The sequence below is a fragment of the Xenopus laevis genome, chromosome 8L, assembly GCF_017654675.1.
Source record: "Xenopus laevis strain J_2021 chromosome 8L, Xenopus_laevis_v10.1, whole genome shotgun sequence".
In the NCBI taxonomy this organism is placed as follows: Eukaryota; Metazoa; Chordata; class Amphibia; order Anura; family Pipidae; genus Xenopus; species Xenopus laevis.
This window is the reverse complement of record NC_054385.1, coordinates 102,569,382-102,596,392: the sequence shown is the minus strand read 5'-3', so window position 1 is coordinate 102,596,392 and position 27,011 is coordinate 102,569,382. Positions and strand designations below refer to the sequence as shown.

The 27,011-nt window shown below is 36.4% G+C and overlaps 1 protein-coding gene across 10 annotated transcripts in view; it reads left to right on the top strand.

Annotated features, from left to right (window-relative positions):
• Positions 1 to 27,011, top strand: part of ryr3.L (ryanodine receptor 3 L homeolog) — a 268,307-nt gene that overhangs the window by 106,275 nt on the left and 135,021 nt on the right. For all 10 annotated transcript variants that reach the window (XM_041573333.1, XM_041573332.1, XM_041573331.1 and 7 more), the window contains 18 exons: positions 262 to 380; positions 1,367 to 1,500; positions 2,417 to 2,658; positions 6,139 to 6,331; positions 6,469 to 6,685; positions 6,951 to 7,055; positions 7,832 to 7,935; positions 10,904 to 10,987; positions 14,259 to 14,418; positions 14,597 to 14,744; positions 17,753 to 17,958; positions 18,943 to 19,117; positions 21,504 to 21,712; positions 23,696 to 23,856; positions 24,733 to 24,769; positions 25,050 to 25,213; positions 25,363 to 25,528; positions 25,672 to 25,758. In XM_041573333.1, the coding sequence (XP_041429267.1) occupies positions 262 to 380; positions 1,367 to 1,500; positions 2,417 to 2,658; positions 6,139 to 6,331; positions 6,469 to 6,685; positions 6,951 to 7,055; positions 7,832 to 7,935; positions 10,904 to 10,987; positions 14,259 to 14,418; positions 14,597 to 14,744; positions 17,753 to 17,958; positions 18,943 to 19,117; positions 21,504 to 21,712; positions 23,696 to 23,856; positions 24,733 to 24,769; positions 25,050 to 25,213; positions 25,363 to 25,528; positions 25,672 to 25,758 (2,711 nt within the window). The remainder of the gene's footprint in view (positions 1 to 261; positions 381 to 1,366; positions 1,501 to 2,416; positions 2,659 to 6,138; positions 6,332 to 6,468; positions 6,686 to 6,950; positions 7,056 to 7,831; positions 7,936 to 10,903; positions 10,988 to 14,258; positions 14,419 to 14,596; positions 14,745 to 17,752; positions 17,959 to 18,942; positions 19,118 to 21,503; positions 21,713 to 23,695; positions 23,857 to 24,732; positions 24,770 to 25,049; positions 25,214 to 25,362; positions 25,529 to 25,671; positions 25,759 to 27,011) is intronic.

Genomic DNA, 27,011 nt, shown 5'->3' with positions numbered 1-27,011 from the left:
AGCAACTTTAAACATGTAAGCAAATAAAAGACAAAATAATATATATATAATACATCTATGCCATTAATTTTATTTGCCTTGCACACACACATATATCATGTATCAAAACTGTTTGAAATGGTTTAAATTAAACATTTAGTTACAGTATAAATGGTTCATAAACTTTTTGCAGCAATGATAAACTTTCCTTCCTGTGCCTTCAAGCCATTCCAGTGTTCTTCCCTATTAAACATTAAAATGCTGTTTCTAATATTTCTGTAGGTATATTAGAAGTTCTGCATTGCATATTGATTGAAAGCCCAGAGGCTTTAAATTTAATAGAAAAGGGACACATCCGATCTATAATTTCTCTTTTGGACAAGCATGGACGGAACCACAAGGTAAAGTAGCATAATAAGTAGTTCGGTCTTGAACATTTATCACCGCTGAATTTGAGAAGCTAGAAACATTTAAAAAAAAACAATAGTTAAATAATTTTTTTTTATAAGTAATAGGTTTTTAGTTAAATGTAAGGATCATTCATTGTGGGGGTGTGAATTGTGAACTGGTTGGTGTAACTGTTCCACACAAGGTGAAAAAGACTTCTACCACATCCCAACCTTTCAAAAATATCCATTTGTTTGTCCTTTGAACAAACAAGGCAATCCAGTAGAACCTAAAAGAACACACATTTTGGCATATTATTATTTCCTTTTTCCTATATCTATTGATAGATAATATTTTCAGCATACCACATTGATGCTAGAAGAGCTCTGCCTTTATTTTCCCATGGACTCATTACTGTCATTATTACCATCACATTATACATTATTTCAGTCCAACATGGAAAGGCATCCAAGAGTGGAGGGCCTTTTGAAATTAAGGGGATACAAACATGTGAGATTTCTTACTACCATCTTGGCGATAAGCCCACAAATCCCACTGGTGCCAAAATCCATTCCATTACTTTTAACCTATGCACTTGTTCTGGAGGAGACAGCCAACAATCAGGAAGTTACAGGGGGACAGAGGTTTGAACCGCTACAAGCACCTGACCTGAGGCCCAGAGGATAAACAAATCGTGAGATTTGTGGATCACATTTTAATCTTTTCCACGGATTTCTATATATGAATAAAGTTGATTTTCAGCACTAGAAAATTTTTGACAGTGTTTGTTGACTTTGTTGACTGTTTGACACTTTGTGAGTTATGGGATATACTGTAAATGAAAAATTAAAAAGTAGGCACTCTGCTAGCTGTTAAGCAATATTCTAACAAAACAATGTCAAAAGTGTTTTTAACCTTTTTAATGAAATAATGTAATTGACATATCTAGCTGATAGGACTGCTCCAAGAGTGTGTTTTTTTTTCTTCTTCTTTTTTTTAGGTTCTGGATGTCCTCTGCTCTCTGTGTGTGTGCAATGGGGTGGCTGTTCGCACAAATCAGAATCTCATTTGTGATAACCTGCTGCCTAGGAGAGATTTACTTCTACAAACACGTTTGGTTACTGATGTCACCAGGTATATTGTAGTTTGTGTTCTTTATTATTAAAGTGTCATTACCACTGTATTCTCTTTATTATTGTGTTCATATACATTGCTGATGTACATATTAAGAAACATACCTGCAACTTATTGAGCCACTTTACTGGTATTTTTAAATTGCAACATGTTCTGACAGAGCCCTTTGTAGAGTGTGTTAAACACTGTATAAAACATCAAATCTCTTCTTTTATGCATATAGTAGAACCTTTATCCTTAAACAATCCAATATGCAGCAGAACATAGACATTTGAAATGTCTTGTCTGGGCATGAAATATTGGCCTGTCTTAGCCAATTCTGACCTGGTTGGCAGCTTATATACACAATACCTGATCAGAGTTGGATCTTAATTGGTAATGTTGCAAACTCCTGCTAGAAGAGGACCACAATAGGCTGGATGTGGTTATCATTCAGCAGGTCTGCACATCTATGTTAGAAAGGTAAATTAAACAATAAGACTTGGTATTTTTATACTGAGACCCTTTTTCATGGTAACTTTTTTCAGGCAGTTTAATATATAATGATTGCTACTTATGGGTCGTACAGATGGACAATTCTGGATTTACCCATTGCCCCAAGTCTTTTTGCCTGAAGAGAGGGTCTGTAAAATGTTATGACCATAACTGGTCAATGTTACATCCATGACTTGTCTATGTCAAACGATAAGAACAGGGCTGGCTTGTGCTCACTGGGAATAGATTTGCACTTTAGCTTCCCACCAGGTTCTAGGTAAATTGCCCTATTCTTTACTTTATGGGAAGCCACAATAAAGTTGTCAGCAGTGAAGACTCACTGCTTCACCTTTTTCTGCTTCACCAGAACAGTGTTTATGATTAAGATATTTTATAAAATGTAACAATTTTTTTTTAAATATTAATGCTCTCCTTATTTTAGCATGAGACCCAACATCTTTCTTGGAGTGGCTGAAGGCTCAGCGCAGTATAAGAAATGGTATTTTGAGATGATTATTGACCAAGTAGATCCATTTCTCACACCAGAGCCCACACACCTACGTGTAGGCTGGGCCTCTACCTCTGGTTATGCTCCATATCCTGGTGGAGGTGAAGGATGGGGAGGCAATGGTGTAGGGGATGATCTTTTCTCTTATGGCTTTGATGGGCTTCATTTGTGGTCTGGTAAGTTTTATTTTTTAACTTCATTTAATTTTAGCATGAATATCTCATACTCATGGTGCTAGGCGCAGAGAGTTGATTCATGATGATACGTGATAATGTAAACATATTTTTTTAACGTAGATAGCGAAGAAGCACGCACTCCATGGACCAACAGATATAATAAAAGATCTTTATTGGAACAGCTAAAACAATGAACCTTACGCGTTTCGTATCAAAAGATACTTAGTCATAGGCATAATTGAAAACAGCCGTGAACTGACATTTAAACAGGTAAAAAGGATATGACGTATAAATCAGTGATCCTAAATTTTTAAATTTTAACCCTAAAATTGTTTCAGCTGAAACGAAATTTCTGCTTTATACATATTCTTAAATCAAATTAAATAATTATATAATTCTAAATTAATTTACAAAGTAATAATTTAATAATTTAATGATTTAATATGTTAAAAATTTAAAAAAAATTTTGAATTTCAAAATTTGAAAAATTAGAACATTAATTAGCACATTAGTTTATTCAAAACACATTCTAGTAAAATGATATAATAATTAATGGATTAACACATAAGCACAAATTGTGATAATTTTTAGACACTAGTTAAAGTATAATTGAATTTAAGATTAATTAAATAAAATGAAATATGGTATTTCACCTTAAAATAACGGAATAGCACATTAGATAAATATATAAAATAAAATAATAAAATAAAACAAAATTTTATTCACCAAGGACACTGACATCACTATGATTTTATTTATTATCAGTGATTTATTATTAGCACTATTTATATATACGAATGGATTCGTTTATTTATTTATTTATTTGATTATTTATTTGTTGCAATTAAATCTGTAAAAACACACTATGTTTTGGGGAACTTGTTTCAAGATAATAGTAATCTAATTTGGCATAGTGCTTCGATCTAAAGCATAATGAAGTTGGTAATAGATCAGATTTAATACTTTAGTTCAACCGATAGACATTTTAATGAAGCTCAACTAATCGCCATTCTCTGAGTCTTTGCTGTAACATGATCTGAGTTACGCCTCCGTCTTTTCTCCTTTAAATTCAACGTTTGATAATGATATGAATATAATGTGATACGAGTCCTTGATATGAATACAATGTGATACAAATCTATATCTAATATAAGTTTCACAACGTAAATGAATACTCTTGAATCTGATGCTAAGTTTGAAGCGATTAAAATTTATGTAACTTACGATCTTAACTTACGTAACTTACGATTTTTTAGCATTCTATCTGGGTATATAATAGATGGTCTTATATAAAAAATATGTGAAGAAATATCATATTAACGGTGACTTTGTAAATTAATTTAGAATTATATAATTATTTAATTTGATTTAAGAATATGTATAAGAGCAGAAATTTCGTTTCAGCTGAAACAATTTTAGGGTTAAAATTAAAAAATTTAGGATCACTGATTTATACGTCATATCCTTTTTACCTGTTTAAATGTCAGTTCACGGCTGTTTTCAATTATGCCTATGACTAAGTATCTTTGGATACGAAACGCGTAAGGTTCATTGTTTTAGCTGTTCCAATAAAGATCTTTTATTATATCTGTTGGTCCATGGAGTGCGTGCTTCTTCGCTATCTATGTTGAAATTACTCCCCCAGCTACGGGTTCGGGGCGCTGCACCCGGGCCACTCTGCAAATTCGGTGAGTTCTCATATATACAAAGATTGCCGTGTTTGAAACTTGAATGCTGTGTACTGATTGAAACTACACCCTCCAACGATAGACACAGGGTCTTTACACCTGGGTCCTACTCTGCGCTGGGTGAGCAGTTAACTTTTGTCTTTATTTGGGGACTAAGCCGATAATAATTTTCTGTGTGAAACATATTTTTTTAGCATACACAATAGAGCAGCCAGCACCTCGGCTTTATGTTATAGTAGAAGAGACAATCTGTAAATGGCTAAAATATACATTCCTGAAACATTTCAGCAAAATCAATGTAAATGGGACTGATGCAAGTACACTTAGGTGTATGGTCCAGTCCTTTCAAGCAACAGAAGACTGCAGCACATGGATTAATATGCAGAATGGGGATAACCCCTGTGTTTACTGTGTCCAGCCAAACAATTCAACATTTTGGGGGTGTGCCCAATTGTCAAGTGATCTGTACAAATCCTTACACATTTCATTGAGTTGTACAGTGAGTATTTAATTTAAAAGTACATGTATCTCTTTTTGGTATGGTTCCTGTGTAACTATAACTTTCACAGGTGCTTCAAGTGATTTGACCCATCCTGTACATTTTTAATTGGATATAGGAACTCTTGGAATACCTCCGATGTTGATAACAATACATTGGACTTTTGAGGACTATATTTTTATGAACTGTATGCCTAGGGTTGCCACCTGGCCGGTATTTTACCGACCTGGCCAGTAAAAATTATGCTTTATGCCAATGTTATTAATAGGTATAAACGGCAATAATATAGGAAGGCCGGTATTTTTTTTCCAGAAAAGGTGGCAACCCTATGAATGCCTAGTATTTGGAGTAAATGTCTGATTTCCATGGAGGGGCGGGGTTAAGTTCTGATCACATTTAAGGTGGTTGGTGTATTTGCACAGACCACTTGACGAAGCAGCACGTCCCAGAAACATTGTATTGTTTGGCTGGACACGGTAAACACATGGGTTATCCCAGTTCTGCATATTAATCCATGTTCTGGAGTCTTCTGTTGCTTGCAATGAACCATACACCTAAGTGTACATAAAAACCGTCTTTATCAGTAAATACTTTTGCATATTTACTTAAATCTAGGGTTGCCACCTTTTCTGGAAAAAATACCAGCCTTCCTATATATTTATCTTTTCCCCCTATTTATAAGATTGGGATCAACCATAATTTTTACTAGCCAGGCTGGTAAGATACCGTCCAGGTAGCAACACTACTTACATCATGTGTGACATTTTTTATTTATATCAGACACCAGAAAATAAAAAGAAGGCACACAAAGGTCCAGGTGCATAGATGAGGCTACTCAGAGTACTTCAGTGTTTGATATTCCGAACACTATGGTGCGGCTATGATGATGTTGGCTGAAAAAATGTGTGCCAGACTTCATAGAACTTGTTTTGTAATGACATACAGAGTTGAAGCGTAGTGTGAAAAACAAGAGTCAATCCTCATTTTTGATCTGAAAAAATAAACTAATAATGTGTTGACAAATATCCACATTTAGTGATGCAAAGAGAACAACAGAATTGTTGGTTAGGCAGCCAAGTCAGTGCTGAAGTCTTTGCACAATTTGATCTATTTTTTTAGTACCCTACAGCTATGCAGGTGCCTTAAACAGTTTTGCGTTGAAATATGTGCTGGAATTGACTATTAACTGTCAAAATATTTAAGGAAGAATTATTTTTAATGTATGCTATCTTTAAAAATACTTTTGCATTGATTGTAGTTTTTAGTTTTATTATTTTATTTTTATTATTATAGGTCGTGTTCCAAGAGCAGTGGCTTCAACAAACCAGCATCTACTAGCATCTGATGATGTGGTCAGCTGTTGTTTGGACTTAGGCGTGCCCAGCATTTCTTTCCGCATCAATGGCCAGCCTGTTCAGGGCATGTTTGAGAACTTTAATACTGAAGGCCTATTTTTTCCTGTAGTCAGCTTTTCTGCAGGGGTGAAGTAAGTAAACATAAGTTTACAGACTTTCTGTATAGTTTGTTATTAGGTTATTGTCATTTACATGTCCAGTGCTAATTCCCAATTCAGGACTGGGCACTTTTTTACTTGACTTATATAAATGACATCTTAAATTGTAGGGTTCGCTTCCTTCTTGGTGGCCGTCATGGAGAGTTCAAATTTCTGCCACCTGCTGGTTATGCGCCATGCTATGAGGCCTTACTTCCAAAAGAGAAAATGAGAGTGGAACCTGTTAAAGAGTACAAGAGGGATTTTGATGGAGTTCGAGACTATCTGGGCACTACACATTTCCTCTCGCAAGCTTCTTTTATCCCATGCCCAATAGACACCAGCCAGGTATGTCGCAGAAAGAGAAAACAAGAAACAATTTAATTAGTGGTTTTTATTCAACTATAAACCGTACAATGAATTATATGAAGTAAAAATAGGAAAACGATACTGCTTCATCATAAAGACCTATAGTGTAAATTTCTTTTTACACACAAAATGTTTAAGGCCATCCCTCACATACAAACAATGGATAGATTTATAAAAGGTTGATCTGAATGTAAAAAGCGAAAGTCTGTATTCTACTTGACCCTCAAATTTTTTTGTTCCTAAGATTGTCTTACCTCCTCATCTTGAAAAGATCAGAGACAAACTGGCTGAAAATATTCACGAACTTTGGGGCATGAACAAAATTGAACTTGGATGGATTTATGGCAAGGTAATGTTTTCAAGGGTGTTTTGTTTGTTTTTTTTAAGTTGTGACCAACTTGTGAGCTGAGTTAGTAAGGGCATAAACCTAGGGCTTATGTGAGGGTTACAGTTGTTTCCCTTCAATAATGGCTTGTACAATCTCAGGAACTAATAAATGAATTCATAGTTTTTACGGATGCTTTTACAGTGTGGGAAAGGATTATACCATGTTTCCAAGAATTTATACTGACGTTTAATGGAAACTATTGCACGAAGCTTAGCACCTGCAATTGTCCGCTACAAAGTGCTACATTTATAAAGATGTGTTGCACACCAGATTTCTCCCTATAGTCCAGTGTATTCTTTATTTGTTAAAGTAGGTTTGAAGCACAACTAAAATACTGTGTAAATAGCTGGCCAAGTCGGTAAACTTGTATAGAAACACCATACACATAGTTAGGAAAATTGCATACCGGTTATACATAAGTAAATTGCTACTTATGTGCTATTTACAAAGAGGCTCAGCTCAAGTTTTCCATTTGTGGTGCTGTACGGCCTGTGCAAAATTACCATAGTGACTTTCAAAGGTTGCACTTACATTGGCATTATGAGAACTATTTGGGGGGAAATATGGCAAATTGCACTGCTGTTTATTGCTCTCCAAGGCACCAAGTGGCAGTTTTAGTTTTCAGTGCTTATACAATATCCATATCATTTTTTCATAAATATCCATTTAACTAATCTTGCAAGTTCTGTTCAGTCCAATTCATTTATATCTAATGGGAAATATTTTCTTGATTTTAGGTTCGAGATGATAATAAACGCCAACATCCTTGCTTGGTAGAGTTCTCCAAACTTCCAGAGACTGAGAAGAATTACAATTTACAGATGTCTACAGAAACACTTAAGTAAGTTGTAACAAGCTGCCACCCTGTGGTTTTAGCTGTGGAGAAGCTGAGTTATCTCATATGAATTACTCACTGCACCACTGAAATAAAGGTACCCTCAGTAAGTTTTAATTCGTTTTTCAGTATTTAGGTAAAACTGCTATTATGTAGGTACACATAGCTAGTTTTGTTACTTGTTTTTATGTGTGGTTAGTTTTTATATCAGTTGGTTTATATCGTGTGTGTTATGTTTAATGCACATGATAAATATACTGTATAACAACGACAGGCAATGAGTGAATCAAACTTCGCTGCACCATGCTGTTCTTATGTTAGTTTTAACATATTTAAATTGAAGTGTCAAAAGATTTCGCCTGTAACAATATGTGAGGTGCAATATTACCTGGTCTCATATTTAGAAGACAAACAGTTGGGGGCACATTTACTAAGGGTCAAATATCGAGGGTTAATTAACCCTCGATATTCGACCCTCTAAGTAAAATCCTTTGACTTCAAATATCGATGTCGAAGGATTTACCGCAAATACTTTGATTGAATGATCGAAGGAAAATTCGTTCAATCGAACGATTAAATCAAACGATTTGAAGGATTTTAATCCATCGATCGAAAGGATTTTCCTTCGATCAGAAAAAGCTTAAAAAACTTATGGGGAAGGTCCCCATAGGCTAACTTTGCAGCTCGGTAGGTTTAAAGTGGCGAAGTAGGTAGTCAAAGTTTTTTTTAAAGAGACAGTACTTTGACTATCGAATAGTCGAATAGGTGAACGATTTTTAGTTTGAATCGTTCGAATCGAAGTCGTAGTCGAAGGTCGTAGTAGCCTATTCGATGGTCGAAGTACCCAAAAAAAACCTTCGAAATTCGAAGTTTTTTCTTACTTCGAATCCTTCACTCGAGCTTAGTAAATGTGCCCCTTGATGTCCAGTTGCCCCCTTTAAGGTGATGATATTATTAGGGTGTTTTTTCGACATGCGCCTATTTAAAAACAAATGTTACACTTGCCTTTAAAGTTTAGCAAGTCTTAAATACACACCTGGAATGACTTAGGGGGTTATTTACTAAACTCCGAATGCAAAAATCCCGAAAAATTTGTGATTTTTTTTTTATTTTATAAAATCATGAACTTTTCGGAATTTATTAAACCCCAATGATGGTAAAGTCCGAATCTGAAAATCCGGCATCTCAGACCTGTCGAAGTTGCATATAAGTCAAAGGGAGAAGTCCCAATGATTTTTTGATGTGCGCTGGGTTTCGTGCAATACCCCGAAGTTTTCTGAGTTTTCGGTCAAAAAGCATTAGAAATCGGAGTTTTCGGGTGAAAAATCTAAAAAAAATCTTAAAAATTGGATGAAAAATCCGAAGAAAAGCTTACATTTGGGAAAATGTAATAATAAATAAGCGTAATAAACCCGAGGGGATTTGATCAGATAAATTCTGAATTTGATAAATAACCCCCATCTGTATTCTAACGTGCCTACAGCTATACTGACTGACAGAAGCTGTGAGGAATAGAATTACACAACCATATGTTATTCTTTTAATTATCAACGTTTTTTTATAAAGTATTTTTCTATCATTAAGTCTTCAGCCACCACAAATGAGTTGACCTGGCCTAATAGGGCATTACTTGCTAAAAGTGGTAATTAATTATTCTATGGGTTGTCATAATTTCGAAGACAAAAGCAGCTGCCCTAGTATATTTTATGCTTTATCCACTTTTTTATCTGAATGTAAGCCTAAATGCTTAGTAGTAAATACAGCGCCATTTTATTGCTTTGTTTGCTCTGTGGTTGCCAAGTATGTTGCACCTGCACTTTCACCTTCCTTTTTATATTTGGAAGCGTTGACAACAGGCTATTCTTCATCTCCATTTACTGCTCCACTCTCTAATCCCATCTACTAGAGTTGATGCACCAAACTAAACACAGTGTTTCTTTACAGAGATTATTATACCAGAAAACAAGGCTCAGCATAACAAGCACAATACTTAGAGATTTGTCTGCATTTTTCAGTAGCGTAGCCAATTCAGAGAGTAGCAGAATATGATCGTTCCAATACATTACCAGATTTCTGTTTTCATTCCTATTGCTGACTTTTTGTCACCCATCCCATTAAAAGCAAGAAACAATCACTTTAGTACACCCGTTAGTCTTTCATCTTTACCATGCTGAAATCAGAGTCCACTTTAAAATGGAGCCATCTCTTTACTTGATCATGTTTCTTCCAAAGCTGTAGCACAGTGTTTTCTGCCTGGTACTTACTGTCAAAGTACTAAGTGCATTTATTCTAAGAATCTGTTTCAAGATTAAGCTCTGTGGTCTGGAACCAGAGGAATGTTTGGCATCTTTGGACATAAAGATGCATGCTTACAGTACTACACACCCTGCAGCGGTTTAAAAATAAACTAGCAAGTGGACCTCTTGTTGGCTGGGATCCAGCAGATCAGTGTGGAAGCAATTGATTTAGGGAATTGTAAATGTGAAAGTGTGACGTGAGGGTGTCGAATACACTCTCACATCACACTGTTAAGTTTAAGTAAGAAACCTTACATGTATTAATGCAGTAGTTTTTAAGTGAGCGTAAGTGTGTGCAGAGTGGAGTGTGAGTGAGATGAATATCATTACTGTGTGGATGATTGTGAGAGTATAAGTGTTTATTATTATTATTATTATATAAATAAGGCTATGTTTGTATACAGTATGGGGCAGATTTACTAAGCTCGAGTGAAGAATTCGAATGAAAAAAAATTAGAATTTCGAAGTATTTTTTCTTCATGAGACATCATAATGCACCATAGAAATGTTACAGTAGTCAACTGGAAATCTTATTCAAGCCCACCACAACTTCCCACCCTGTTTGAAGTCAGGTCTAGTTTGTGATGCTATTGCCTGTTTACTGTTTATGTTAATAATATAATGTGAAATGTGGCTGTAATATAAATATCCTACTAACGATCTTTTTTTCTTTTTAGAACTTTGCTGGCTCTAGGATGTCTCATTGTTCATTCAAATCAAACAGCAGAAGAAAATCTGAAGAAAGTTAAACTTCCCAAAAAGTATGTAGATATCAGCTACATTTAATAAGAGCAAGCAATGAAGCAAAGATATGAAACGGGACAAATTGCGACCAGCACATCCACCCAAACTTGCATGCATATGTAAATGTACTTTTATTGTAGGCCTAGTAATCTGTCTTAATTGACAGAACCCAAATTTTAGCGTACATCCCCTTTAAGCATGCCCATTAGTTCTCAGTATTCAGGAATGTACTTGCGCCCTCTGTGCACTGAGCATGGGTTAAAGAATCTGGAACTCAATGATGAGCACAGGCACAGCATCAGGATGCGCCGCTAGCTCGGTACTTACCAACTGAGTGGATTAATAAAAAAATATTTTTAAGTTATACTGCTTTATCAAGTCAAGTCAAATATTGAAAGGTCTATCATTTGCTAGTTCTGGCTGCATGTTAAAATTAAGCTTTCTGTATAATCCAAAACTATTTCACACAAAGTAGTCTATAGTGCACTTGAGCAAACGGGGGGCCAAAAAAATCTCTTGGAAAGTCACATACTGTCCTGGAGCCCAATCAAGTGGAGCGCTCACCTCCCTAATACACACTTTTTGTAGTGCCAGGTGCTGTACTGTGAGACCCACCCCTGTCACTGGGTCAAATCGATATCCAAAAGAAAGCCAGTAGCACACTGAGTCAGGTTGCAGTTGTGTTCAAAAAGAATTATTTTATTAAGCCCATATGCAAAAAAGGCAACGTTTCGAGCCTACTAGGCCCTTTCTCAAGCTAGGCCTACTAGGCCTTGAGAAAGGGCCTAGTAGGCTCGAAACGTTGCCTTTTTTGCATATGGGCTTAATAAAATAATTCTTTTTGAACACAACTGCAACCTGACTCAGTGTGCTACTGGCTTTCTTTTGGATACTGTCCTGGAGCCGACAGAAATGCTAGAAGCCACAGAATGGAGTGGTCAACCTACAAACAAACAACATAGTCCAATAAAGAGGAAACACACCTTAGCACAATTACATGCAAACGTAAATGTGCATTTCTTTGAAGTGTTAGTAATTTCCTCAACTACAACCCAAAATGTTGCTGCTCCAATCACAAATTATTATAAAAATTAAATATGTTGGGGTTTTTTTAAGCAGTGACCTGGGACTTTTTTTTTTTTTACATATGAGAGTGGGGTTATGGAATCTGTAGCATCTTTTAAGGGCTAAATGATGAAGTCTAAAAGGTGTATGGGATAACAGCAAACACATACTGTGCCTAATGTTTCGCTCATGGTGTGATTTCCCTTTCTCAGAATAGCTAAGGAACCCAAGGATTAACTCATATCACTTCATTACAGTTTTGAATAAGCTTTCCATAAGTGTGTAGCAAGAGAAAATGAAAAAAACATTTCATAAGTGTGTAGCGAGAGACAAAAACATTTACAGAAACCAAAGACCAAAACACTGTGCAATAACAGTTTTCTTAAATATAACAGTTCAGAGTAAAATGTATTTCTATGAATAGCTTTAGGTGTGAGATATGCATTGTTTACTGCTTGACATTATAGTTTAAAGGGGTTTTACACCTTCCAAACACTTTTTTCTGTTCAGATTCTTCACCATAAATAAAGACTTTTTTCAATTGCTTTCCATTTTTTACTTTTTACGATTTTCCCAAAATAAATTTAAATGTTCCTGTCTCTGGTGTTTAATTCTGGCAGCTCAGTAATTCAGGTGCAGATTCTGAACTGATGCAATTAGTACATTATACATTTTTCAGTAGCATCTCTGGAGTATTAGCAACTATTGTATCAATTATGACAACTGCCTTTAATGAATAGAATAGAAATATATCAACTAATGTAAAATGTATCAACTAATAGTTGACAGTCAGTGGCCCCCCTCCCAGAGCTGCTTTAGAAAAACATAAAGTGAAAAATGAAAGTTTAGACTTAAATATTAGTAAAACGGTCACAGATAAATAATAGAAAATGATTGAAAAAAGTCTTTATTTCTGTTGAACATCTGTAAACAACTGAACTAAAAATGTGTTTGAAAGTGAACAACCCCCTTAATACCCTTAATCCTATCTCTTTCCTGGAGCCTCACCTTGAGGGGCAAATTTACTTACCTTCGAAGTTGCGCCAGCGCTGGCTTCGCTGCACTTCGCTGCACTTCGCCAGGCGAAGTTTCACCAGGGCGCTGCTAATTCACTAAAATCCGAAGTTGCGCTCAGGGAGGCGAAAGGTAACGAATGCGCTAGCGTTAATTCGTCAAGCACAGCGAAGTTACGCTAGAGTTGGCTAATTTGCATACGGCGCCAAGTTAAAGTACAATGGACGTATATGTAGCAGCAAATACATTACACTACACAAGCCTGGGAAAGCTTCATAAAATAAAATAGAGTTGTTATTTTGCCCTATACATGTGCCCACTGTATAGTTTAGGTGCCATATGTTAGGAAATGTAGGGGAGAGGAGGGTACCCCCTTAAAAAAGTCCTATCTACTCTATTGCACTTTGCCTGGTCTGTGGTGGCAAAGCCAAGTCTGGCGCCAGAGGTAACGTTCAGTAAAATCCGCAAGTTAGTGAACTAGCGTAGTTATGTCCATTCGCCAAATTGCAACTTTGTGTGGCGTAAGGGTGCAAAGTAGAGCTAGAGTAGGTCCACTTCGCTAGTCAATTTATGCCAGCACCTGTTATAAAATCGGCAAAGTAATGAAATGACGTCACGCTGGCGAATTTTCGCTAGCATTAGCCACTTCGCCCTTTCGTAAATTTGCCCCTACAAGTTATCTATGTATAATATAGCCACTGATATTCTCAGATGAACTGGAATTATGCAATTTTGTGTTTTTGATCAATTAAAACGTAAGATGTCGTAAAAATGAAAATCTAGCTCCTAGTTGAATTTGCTTTGTGATTGCTGGGGCCACTGAACATCGCAACAACAGGCAATTAGGGTTTCACTTTGGAGACTGGAAGTATAGACAAATAATGAACTAACTGATCAGTTAAATTTCTTCCATCTGCAAAAATTACAAGGTAAAAGTGAAGTTGAGGACTGCTTATGCTTAATTCTGTGCTTTGAAGGACCACAGAAACTGAAAGTTTTACTTTGCTGCAGAGTGCTACATTTGCTTTATATTCATCTATGAAATATTTTAAATGTTTATTGGAAAGCAGCTGCCTTTTAATTTCATAACATTAAATCAGAAGGTATCTCTTGTATTATTGTAGTGTTGTGCAGACCTGTCTAAATGGCCTTTAGGTTATTGGAACTGCCCAAATTTAGTATTAAAATACTCACTATATTGTGTTTCAGCTACATGATGTCCAATGGCTACAAACCTGCCCCATTGGACCTTTCCGATGTGAAACTATTACCTGCACAAGAAGTTTTAGTTGATAAACTTGCAGAGAATGCACACAATGTATGGGCAAAAGATAGGATAAAGCAAGGATGGACATATGGCATTCAGCAGGTGAGCAACACTGTGTTCTGTTTTATACTTCTTAAGAAATTGTCTCTTTGATAAATTCTGCTTTCATTCTCCTTGAATGACTTAACATTTTACGCAGGGAATAAGCAACATTTGGTTCTTGATAAATTATTTTTGAAAAAGTGTCCATTGTAACAGCATATGAACTTATGTTCTTCAGGATTTGAAAAATAAACGAAACCCCCGCTTGGTGCCATATGCTTTACTAGATGAACGAACGAAGAAATCAAATCGAGACAGCCTGCGTGAAGCAGTAAGAACATTTATTGGCTACGGATATAACATCGAGCCACCAGACCAAGAAATTAGTAAGTGCCTTGTTACCTTTCTCTTTACCATCTGTGATATAATTACAATAATTAAGGTAGACAAGGGAAATAATGGTTCTAACGAGGTCCGGATTTGTGGGCAGGCCATAGAGTCACAGGACTAGAGCAGCAAAAATTGGGGGGTGGCATGCTGTCCATTGGCCACATCAAGAGTCTATAAAGTAGCAGAGCCAGTGGGGGAAGAGTGTGCAAAACAGCAGTGCCATTGGTGCAAGTGGAGTAGCAGCGTGGGGAGGTTGGAACAGTGGGGGTGGCTGGGGAGGGTGCTAGTGCTGGGGAGTCGGGTGATGTGAGTGGTAGGGTCTAATGCGAGTGGTGGGGGGCCCTAGGGGCGTGAGAATCATGGAATCCAGCCCTGGTTCAAACTATAAAAAGAAACGAGTATGATTTAAAAAAATATTAAGTATGGTAGGCATGGGTGACAGTCCTTCAACTCGTGGCTTAACATCCTTCGCCTATATCAAAATCCTTAATACCATGGGGTATGTTTATCAAAAAGTGAAGTTAGAGATCGACCACAGTCCTCGAGTGAAATTCCACCACTCTCCATTCATTTCTATGGGATTTATAAAAGAGTATTATTCAATGGGTGAAAGTGGAAGTTCATTCTTTGATAAATACGCCTTTCTAAATCCCATAGAACTTAATGGACTGTGGCGATTTCTAACTTCACTTTTTGATATACATACCCCATGTGGTATTTATTTGGTTTGTTTTGAGCTCCAATCTTTGCTCCCCTTATACATTTATAATTTATCACAGACATTTTCGTTTAGGTTATTTAGACTTTTTTATGCCCCCCCCCCTGCAAAAGCATTTTTTTGTAATTCAACTGTATATTTGATAAAGAGATATCTGTCAAAATAAAGGAAATCCTTGCAGGAGTGAGACATACAATGTTTTATTGTCACGATTGTCAATAAGTTTGCGTAACCAATCCTTTGGTCATTTTAGTTTTTACCTTGCCCTGTGGGGGCTTCATCACTTGGAATGGGTAATGAGTTTTATAGATATTCTTATGTAACATTCTCCATTTTTTTCTCCAAATTCTGGTAATGTTGTGATGAACATCTTCCAGCCACCTCATCTTTGGTCTCCTTTCTTTGTTTCTTTTCTTCTGTTCTTCAGTGAGCCTGCAAATATTTTTTGCTAGCTTGTCTGGTGGCTTCCTCAAACATGTCCCAGCCATTGGCTCTTTTAATTTCTGTAACCAGCTCTGGTTGATCATGCAGATTATACTGTTGGTCTTAAAACTCCACACCTTTTCTTGATATAGGATAATTCTCGTCAAATGTCTCCCATATTTTGGTTATAGAATCTTCCACCATAGACATATGAGATAATAATCAGGAACTTTTGAAAGACATAACATTTAGAGGCACGTTTATCAAGGGTTGAATTTTGAATTCATGTTTTTTTAAATACCTTTAAATTTGAATATACTCAAAATTCGACTGGGGGGTTATTTATAAAAAAAATCGAATATCTAAAACTTGGACAAATTTTACAGACTCAAACTCAAATTGAATTTGAATTGAATTCGAGTTTTTTTCTTTGAAAAAAACTTGAATGTCAGGAAGGCTACTAACATGTCCAAAGTGGTCCCTGGATGTGTCTGCAGGTTTTAGGTGGCGAATAGTTGAATTCAAGTTCTTAAAGGGTCCGAGTATATTAAATCTCGAAACTTGAATTTGAAATAAAACTCAAATCGAGTTTGGATCATTTACAATTCATATTTGAGAGTTTTGACAAAAAAAAAAAAAACGAAAATTCAGTTTCTGAATTTTCAATTCGACCCTTAATAAATCTGCCTCTTAATGGCTGCTCTTAACTGTGCCGTTGTTTTAGCTTTTTCTTATTTTTTATGATTCAAGGTGCATGAAGTCTTGAACTCTCTTGAATTTGGAATGTTGAGGTTGTTAAAAAAACTATATTTATCACTATTAGTAAATCGTATTCCTGGTCTGCTTTTCTTTCTTTAAATATTTTTTATAGAAATTAGATAAAATTCCAAGGGAATATTTTGTCCCCTGTATCACAGACTGAATAAAAATTCTACAATGATGACATAAAGTTTATTTTTTCTAATTCAGTCATATCATATGCCTGCTTGAAGTCATTGAACAACTGAAGGGTTGTAAAGCTCTATAATTAATGTTTTTTGCCTTCCTTTGGATGAGCAAGAGGTTGGGCGTGCCCCTTCGTCAGATAAGCTGGTCTGACGAAGGGGCACACCGCCAAAACATTACTTTGAAAAAACACGCAGTGCTTGTCCCGATTGCATGGAGTCCGTAGTGCCTGTTCATCTTCTTTTTATTCCTAATAATTGAGGGTGGCGATCCCTGAGACTGCGCACCAGACCTACTCGTGTTCGAAAGACACCAGGGTGTGCTGGTGGGTTCTTCTGTTTTTAACTATGTACAGTGACATGAAAACGTTTGGGAACCTCTCTTAATTCTTTGGAGTTGTGTTTATCATTGGCTGAGCTTTCAAAGTAGCAACTTCCTTTTAATATATAATATGCCTTATGGAAACAGTAAGTTTATTGCATTAACAGAAAATATGCAGTATTTATAAGTAAGGTGGATCAGGGAATTTTGAAGCAAAGTAACATGCAGCTCCAAAATGTGTGGTCTGTGATAACTGTAAACTGACCCAACATATGAGTTTAAACAGTCTAGCAACTCTGTATTAGATGACTACACATAGTGGCGGGTGGGGGTGATTAAATGGGCTGATTTTCTATCAGCAGTTAACTTTGATTATTCTACCGCAGCCAGAATAAATGAAAACATATATATAATTGGTTACTATGCAATTCTGTGCTGAGGCAATTCCCAGTGTCATTTTATGTTGCAGAATGACTGTCCTCATGGAATGGAATGTTTATGGTGAAATTCACCCATAAGCAAGGCCTAAGTGTTTTCTCGCCTGATGAAATTTATAATCAATAAGTGACATCAAATTCCTTGTGTTTGTATTTGCAGCTGACCAAATGACAGAGCGGGTCAGCATCGACAAGATTCGCTTTTTCAGAGTGGAGAAGACATATGCTGTAGAATCTGGCAAGTGGTATTTTGAGTTTGAAGTTGTGACAGGAGGTGACATGCGTGTAGGATGGGCCAGACCTGGCTGTAGACCTGATCTTGAACTGGGTGCAGATGAGCAGGCATTTGTATTTGAGGGAAGCAGGGTAAGTACTGCAGTTTCTTATCAAAAAGGCAAAAATGGGGCACAAGTGGATATAACTGGCACCTCCCTACCAGTGAACCATTAAGCAAAAAAAAAAAACATATCCACTTACAGTACAAAAAAGTCTTTGTGTTTATTCCAAGTAGTTCAGCTTGACACCATTTCACACCATAGACAACATTTCCGGGAGGTGTGTAACTCAGGTGTCCTGAGGAAGGGATTGAGTTACACGTCTCCCTGAAACGTTGAATATGGTGTTGAAGTGGTGTCAAGCTGAACTACTTGGAATAAACACAAAAAGTTTTTTTTACTGCAAGTGGATATGCTTTTTTTTATATCATATTATAAATTTAGACATTATGGGGCAGATTTATTAAGGGTCGAATAGTAAATTCAAATTCGAATTTTCAAATGGGGTAGATTTATTAAGGGTCGAATAGTAAATTCAGATTCGAGTTTTCAAATCTCTTTTGGTGTCAAAATTCACACATTCTACCCCAATTCAAATTGGATATTTATCACACCTTCACAATTGAAACAGTTCTAATTTGAATATTCGCCACCTAAAACCTGCCGAGTTCATTTACAAGTCATTGGCAGAGCTCCGTTGAACCGTTTGAATATGTTAATTGCCTTCCTGACATTCAAGTTTTTTTCGGATGGAAAATTTGATTCAAATTTGATTCGTATTTCCGGGTCAGGACTATTTGATCGAATATTAAACGTCCAAATTTTTTCTTAAATAACCTCCCATTTGAATTGGGAGTATATTTGAATTTATTAGAGTAGAAAAAATTCACATAAATTCAAATTCGACCTTTGGTAAATCTGCCCATTTATATCATATTATATTATAAATTTAGATAACAAATCTCATACCTGTACAACAAAATCATCAGAATAAGCCTGTATTGAGGCAGAGCTAATATAATCCACACAGCTTTTTCTAAATGTTCATAACGTTTATTTTATCATGTGTATGTAGGCTCAGTGTTGGAACATGGGCAGCTCCTACTTTGGTCGCAGTTGGCAGCCTGGAGATGTTGTGGGATGTATGATTAACCTGGATGACAAATCAATGATCTTCACCCTAAATGGAGAGCTGCTCATAACAAATCAGGGGTCTGAGTTGGCATTTGCTGACTTTGAAATTGAAAATGGTAAGTAATCTTCCCAAAGGTATATGGACTGTGTCACAGCGTATAGGAAAACCATCTAACCCTCTCCCCCACATTATTCTGTAGGGTACAATAACGTAAAAAAAATCTGTAAATACACAATTGCTGCTTTACAAACAACCCTGAAATGTGGGCAAAAATCTAATATAAGAAAATACGGAGCTAGACGCTAAAGATGTTTAGACTTAAAAATAAAATATTTATGCTCTGTAGTTTGGAATTTATAATGGAATAATTCTCCCCATACATCTGAACTATGGAATTTGTCCCCAATATGAAATGACCTTTTTGTGTTACGCGTGTGTGTTCCTCAAGTTTCTTTTCTCCAGGCCTGGTTGGCTGCACAGCAGGGGCTTTTGTTTGCATTGCATTACAGTAATGAAAAGATGGGGTGTTTATAGGGTGTTTTTCCGAAGGCTTCTTAGAGCATTTTAGTGCTGAATAAGGCCAATTTTGGTGCTGCATTTCCCATACATATCAATGGGACACATTAAGGGCAGATGCTACAAAGATTTATATTATTTGCATGAATATAAGTATTTTCAATGCAGCATGGAGAATCCACAGTGAGGCTAAAGGTAGCAATGACTATATATTGCGCTTCTATTTGTTCCCTAATTTCCCCCCCTGCATATTATCTTAAACTTAAAGTTTGAATAAGGCAAAGAAAACAAATGAAATAGTAAAAAAATGCTGTGTAGTGTGTTGTTCAGCTGGGCCCTCATTCAAGTGTCTAAAAAGTCAGTTATCTATGCTCTTATTGCATATATGATTTGCAAACAAGAGAACCCTCCTATTTGGAACGCATTGTCTAATCATCATCATATATGCCAGGAACAACATCACTTTCAAAGAGCTTTTTGCATCTTTTATCTAAAATCCTCATTAAAGATTTGGCATGCGTCAAAGTGGCAAATAAATGCCATAAGCCCCACACAATAAGGATTTGATGCCAATACAATGTGTTAGAAATTGAAGTAATAGCATTAAGAATCTTAGGCCATGAAGTTATATGTTACTAGTTTATATATATATTTAAATTATCCACCATATTGTTTTTGACACAAGCTATAATTGTCTTTAGAGGGATTGTTTTACTATTGAGTGCTATTCTTTTATCAATCACTAGGCGTATGGGGCCATTTATAGCAGGTTTTTTCTTGTTAGCTTCCTATTGTTCTGTTTACAGGTGGAAAGGGAGGAGGGGGGTGATACAACTCCAACTTGCAGTGCAGCAGTAAAGAGTGACTGAAGTTTATCAGAGCATGGCTGAGGGCACCTGGGAAATTAAGAACATATCTAGCCCCATGTCGAATCTCAAAACTAAATATTAAAAAAATCTGTTTGCTTTTTTGAAGAATAGATTTTAGTGCAGGATTTTGCTGAAGATTATTTCAATAGTCAGAATGAGCAGTGAGTGCAAAGTATAGCAACATACACAGATACTGCTTTCTGTACTCAACTAAAAAATTGCATAGAATAATATTTTCTTTTATTAAGCACTTAACCAAAACTTATTTTTAGTTCAATATGAAATATCTTTAGATACCTTCTTTTACAGTTTTATTGCCTTAGAATAATTTGAAGTTTCCATCAGTTTTAAATTAAGTATGCAGTAGCGGCTATCTTAGGAATGTACGATTAGTATTTTAGCTGGATGCTATAAGTAGAATTTAACAGATCAGAGTAAAAGTGGCTCACGCCGCCAACAGACAGCAATTTATTTAGGAGGAGGGGTCTTGTAACTATGTTCACATGGAAGGACAATCATTTATTTTTTAATTAGTAAATGGATATCATAGATTTAGTCGAGGCATGCAGCAAACCATTCACTAAAGATGCTGTCACTGGTATCCCTTTTACATTCGGATTACAATAAATGAGCTATGAACTGTGCCCAAGAACCTTTAAGCTTCTCTACATATCATCTTCTTCTAACAGACAGCTTTAAAACAGGTGTGCAAAGAACTGATTGGCTTCAAATGTTCCAGACACATTCCATGCTTATATAGGACAGAATTCTGTAAGAATGTCTGCTTGTTCCCTTTGGTTTTAGATGACCTTTAACAACATTTTCGGTTTTATCAAACAAAACAAACACTGTCAACATTGTAAACAGGAGTTACAGGTCTTAGCAGAGGATAAAAGAATGATTCAGGGTCACTTCCTAGAGCCGGCTGTATCTCTCTCACCAGCTGTGTGTTGGAAAAGCTGGATTACTCCTTTTACACAACTACGTTTTTGTCTGCAGATACACATTTGTAAACCAGAAAACATCCTGATATTAAACAGATTTATTCTCATAATGCCTATAATGTATCCTTTATTTTTCTTTACTTTTGGTTTTAATGAGGGCTTTCTTATTAAGGCTTTGTTCCCGTCTGCTCCCTTGGATTGTCCCAAATTGGTCGTATGAACCTGGGGAAGGATGCCAGCACGTTTAAGTACTACACAATGTGTGGCCTGCAGGAAGGCTTCCAGCCCTATGCTGTCAATATGAACAGAGATGTTGTCATGTGGTTTAGCAAACGCTTACCCACATTTGTCAATGTGCCAAAAGATCATCCTCATATTGAGGTAAGCATGTCATATTTTATGCTTTGTTGATTATAGCACTTCATATTCCATGTATAGCATTAATGGGCACTAAACCATCACAGATGTTTCCATTGGTATCTCTGTTTATAAACCCAAGGGTCGTTTACAGGGTACCACAGCACCATTACTGCAATGACTATAAATTAAACACAGCTCAGCACAGAGTAGGAAAATCTGATCCAATTGTAAAGTAAATTTGTGCATACCTATGATTAAAAATTTGTTTTACCTGTAGCATTGCAGTAAAGCAATGGAGTGAATTCATTAGGGCAGCAACCAGAAAAAAGAAATTGCTCCGTGCTGCTTTTACTATCTGCCATATATTACTTATCATGAAAGGTATTAGGTAAAGGAAAAAAGCCATAGTTAAAGGGATACTGTCATGTATGAATCAATTAATAGTGCTGCTACAGCAGAATTCTGCACTGAAATCCATTTCTCAAAAGAGCAAACAGATTTTTTTATATTCAATTTTGAAATCTGACATGGGGCTAGGCATTTTGTCAATTTCCCAGCTGCCCCTGGTCATGTGACTTGTGCCTGCACTTTAGGAGAGAAATGCTTTCTGGCAGGCTGCTGTTTTTCCTTCTCAATGTAACTGAATGTGTCTCAGTGGGACATGGGTTTTTACTATTGAGTGTTGTTCTTAGATCTACCAGGCAGCTGTTATCTTGTGTTAGGGAGCTGCTATCTGGTTACCTTCCCATTGTTCTTTTGTTTGGCTGCTGGGGGGGGGGAAGGAAGGGGGGTTTTATCACTCCAACTTGCAGTACAGCAGTAAAGAGTGATTGAAGTTTATCAGAGCACAAGTCACATGACTTGGGGCAGCTGGGAAATTGACAATATGTCTAGCCCCATGTCAGATTTCAAAATTGAATATAAAAAAATCTGTTTGCTTTTTTGAGAAATGGATTTCAGTGCAGAATTCTGCTGGAACAGCAGTATTGACTGATTCATTTTGAAAGTTTTTTTTTCCCATGACAGTATCCCTTTAAGAATATGAGACACTCAAACATGGAAAGGAGCTATAATAACTGTATAAGGTAAATGTTGATTACAGAGTAGCTTCAGTAGTAGGCTAGGCAAACCAAATGATTCTAAGTTTTGTATATTACCTGGGCAGGGGTAATCTCTGTTGCAGAATTACACTGCTACTCTACTGTTGCTTTGGATTGTCAGTGTTGTAGCTCTGCAACATCTGGAGTAGTAACTGTATACTTTGTATGTGTGGGAGCCACCATGGCCAGCTGATGTAGAAATGTCGTAGTATGAACAGAGACTTTACCTTCCAGTTAGCAGGGCAATGCAGTAACAATGCAAAGTGCAACTTTAGTAGCATTGTGCATTCACCCACCTTCTAGAAAATCCTGTCCACTTCTGATGTGGTGGACAGTTTCTCTGTATTCATGTATTTTGAAGTGTTATACAAGAGTGTTTCTACAAATAGTAAGCAATGCAGGATGTAAAGAAGACCCTGCTCATTAGAGTTTGCAGAGCAGCGCTTGCTTTGTTGTAAATTTGCTGAAGGTCATCACTTCCATCACACAATGTCCCCAGTCTTATCCAGTTCCAAATCTCCCATACTCTGAGGGAAGGCCGGTGTTGAATGTTTTGTAGCTGCACAGCACCACAGGTTGTAGAATGGGTCAGCTCTGACCATTTCTGTCCCTTGTCTTTTGCTTGAAATTGCCTTCTAATTGCTGTGTGCAGCATTATATTGTGTCCTATTTTTTAAAAATGGTATGTTCTAGCTGGAGAAGTTTCACTTGGACTGCTGTTCATTTTTATAATTACAAACTAAACCTAGTTAGTGCCATACTGTAGGCATGAAGAGTGGCATCACTAGGCAACTTTAAGGAGTTGTTCTTTGTCCCCTTTGGAAATGAAATCTTGTGTCTTAGATTTTAGATTTTGTAAATATCTGGTGAACTTCACTCATTACCAAATCTGTTTTAAACACAGGTAACAAGGATAGATGGGACGGTAGAAAGTCCTCCGTGCCTGAAAGTCACTCACAAAACCTTTGGAACCCAGAACAGTAATGCAGATATGATCTATTGTCGCCTAAGCATGCCTGTGGAGTTCCACTCTGCCTTTAACACTGAAGAAAACTTCCTGAAACGGTATTAGTTTTTTTTTGTTTTTTTAAGTTGTCATCTTTGCTTGTATCCACAGCACAATGCTTTCCCTTATGGCTCAACCTCAATGAGATTTCATAGATTTAATTTGGTTTTAAAAGAAAAATTAACATTTCTACATTTACTCTTAAATGATATATATAACTTTCATGGTGGATTTGCAAAACTTGAATTAAACTGGAACTCTTTCTTTGTTTATTGTGTGCCATGTCATTCTTTATACAATATAAATGTTTGCTAACCTGGCCTATCATACTGATACTGATAAATTTGCCCTTAAAGTTTCAGATTCCTCCGTTAACTGGTGAAAGGGATCACCGCAGCCATGGGGCATGTGCAATCGCTATATATATAGAGAGAGAATGTTTAATGTTCACTTTTAGAGATATCTGTTCTGGTTACAAAGGTTAAGTACCACTCTCAAATAATAAATAATTGCCATGTCAACTGAGACATGTAAATGGCAAGGTTTATTCAGTTCTTTACTGAGTTATTGTGCAAGATGGACATTTGTAATTGGGGTTTACAAAAATAGTGTGTTGCATGTGCTTAAGTGGGAGGTGAATCTAAACAAGGGCTGACTTATGAATCATACTTGTTTGGAAAAACTCACTGCACATTGAACAGCTATGTGCAGCATAATTTGTTTTTGTTCATGGATGTCACAATTTGTGTGTATTCTTAAGCACTAATATTATTTTATATTATTTTATACTACCTACCTCAACTTTATGGATGATTGTTTTTGGTTCAGAGGGTCCGAACGTATGCCTCCTTCTCTTATGTTTGAACTTGGTAATTAATTGTAGTTAAAATATCACAAGTAGTAAAATGCTGTACTAAAGAAATTTTTTTTTCTAGAAACCAGCTTCAAGAGGCATCTTCACACACCACAACAGTAAGTATTTCAGTAATTGTTTTATTATTTTATATTATATGACATTCTTTATATGTCATATATTTTGAGCCACATGCCACTTGAAGTCATAACGATACACCAGAGTAGTGTTGAGGATAACATTTAATTTTATGGCTTTTTCCTCTAAAATGAGGATTGGCAACATTTTATATCTGAGTAGAAGTTGAATGATACATTGCTGATAGGGAATCTAATGTAGAAGTTGAATGATACATTGCTGATAGGGAATCTAATGGGGTTTTTTTTGCTTTCACTGCAGACATATTACTACTCAGTCAGAATATTCGCTGGTCAGGATCCTTCATCTGTGTGGGTGGGATGGGTAACCCCAGATTACCACTTTTACAGAGAAAAATTTGACTTGTCCAAGAACTGTACAGTGACTGTGACTTTAGGAGATGAACGTGGCAGAGTACATGAAAGGTAAGTATTTGCTTGTTACCGTAGAGAGATTTGATTTTGTCATATTTCCAATTCTTATGTTTATATTCCTTGTATTTTACACGTGTTTTTGATATTTAACATTTTTAGTTACATAAAGTAAGTTGCTTTTGCACAATTGCTCTTTTCAGTGTTAAGCGAAGCAACTGCTACATGGTGTGGGGAGGCGACTTGTCTGCTGGCTCACAGAGATCCAGTCGTAGCAGTGTGGACATTGATATTGGGTGCCTTGTTGATTTGGCTACTGGACTGCTGTCATTCACAGCCAATGGAAAAGATCTTGGGACATGCTACCAGGTATTTACCTTAAACCAGACATTGTAGAATAGTTTGCATATGGCTAGTTCCCTGTACCATTCGACATTGTTTGTCCTAATTTTTAAAGCCTGTTGCATTAGATAATGATCTCTATTCTAATGAGTCTATATTTAACTTGATAGGTTGAACCAAACACAAAGCTGTTCCCAGCTGTCTTCCTGCAGCCAACCAGCACAAATCTCATCCAATTTGAGCTTGGCAGGTTAAAGGTATTGTTTAATTTTGCCTGTTTTTCATATATATCAGTAGTAAAACAGGACCATTTACTGACTGACAATTCCACAAAGCAGGGATCCTTGTCCCACCAAGCCTACAATCTAACCAATGATTTTGCATGTCAAAATTACACTCTACAAACAATTTAGATCCCAAATCATTGTATCCTAAAAGGCCACTGAACCTGTAAACCTGACAAAGAAAGTATTTTAAGGTGCAGTATAAACAATAGGCAGTGTCAATGTCTTCTGAATGAAGGATGGTAAACCAGATAGAAGAAAGGTACTTAATAGTAACTTCTTAAGAATATATCAGGGGCTGAATTATCAAAAATCAAATGCATTTTACTGAGTGATAATGGCACAATGCATGGAATTCATACATTGTCAGCCATATATAAATGTTAAAAAAAAATGCCCCTGTTGTCTCCCACATGGAAATGCCAACACTGGTGTTTTAAGCCTGAAAATGCCATAGAGAACAACACTTGGAGGCACATTTATCAAGGGTCGAATTTCGAATTCATGTGATTTTTTAAAAGCTCAAATCAAGTTTGGATACTTCCCTAGTCGAATATGAGAGTTTTGACCATAAAAAAAATTCAAGTTTTCAATTGACCCTTAATAAATTTGCCCCGTGGTGTGCATGCACGTTTAGCCATTTCCAAACCACTTCAACAGATAGATGGCAGGGGCTGATTTGGGATGCTCTTGCACCTGAAAAACACAGCTAACAAAATGCCTGAAATATGCCCCTTAGGCAATAATACCTATTCCAACTATTAGACACTGGTGGTAGGCTTAGTTAGTATGTAGTTATGTATATTTTTATTTGTATAGCGCTACCTGAGGATGAAGCACTTTACAGAAGAACAATAAATTAGTAGAAGAAACAGGGGGTCATTACGATAATAAATACAAATAAGTACAAAAATACAATACACATAAATATAAACTATAGTTACAATACAGATTAAGTGCTTAATTTCAAGGAGACAAAAGGATGGAGGTCCCTACCCCAAAGATCTTACAGTCTAGATGGGAGAGTAACTTACAGACACAAATCAGATATTAAGTGCTGTAGGTTACAACGAGTGACACTGCCATATAGGTGCCAGCTCAGGTGTTATGCAAGTGCTCCAAGAGGTAGTCTTTGAGTTTAATTCTGAAGATATTGAGGAAGGGTTCCCTATGGAGAAATTCAGGAATGGCATAACAAATTTAAGAAGCAGCAAGACAGAAGGGTT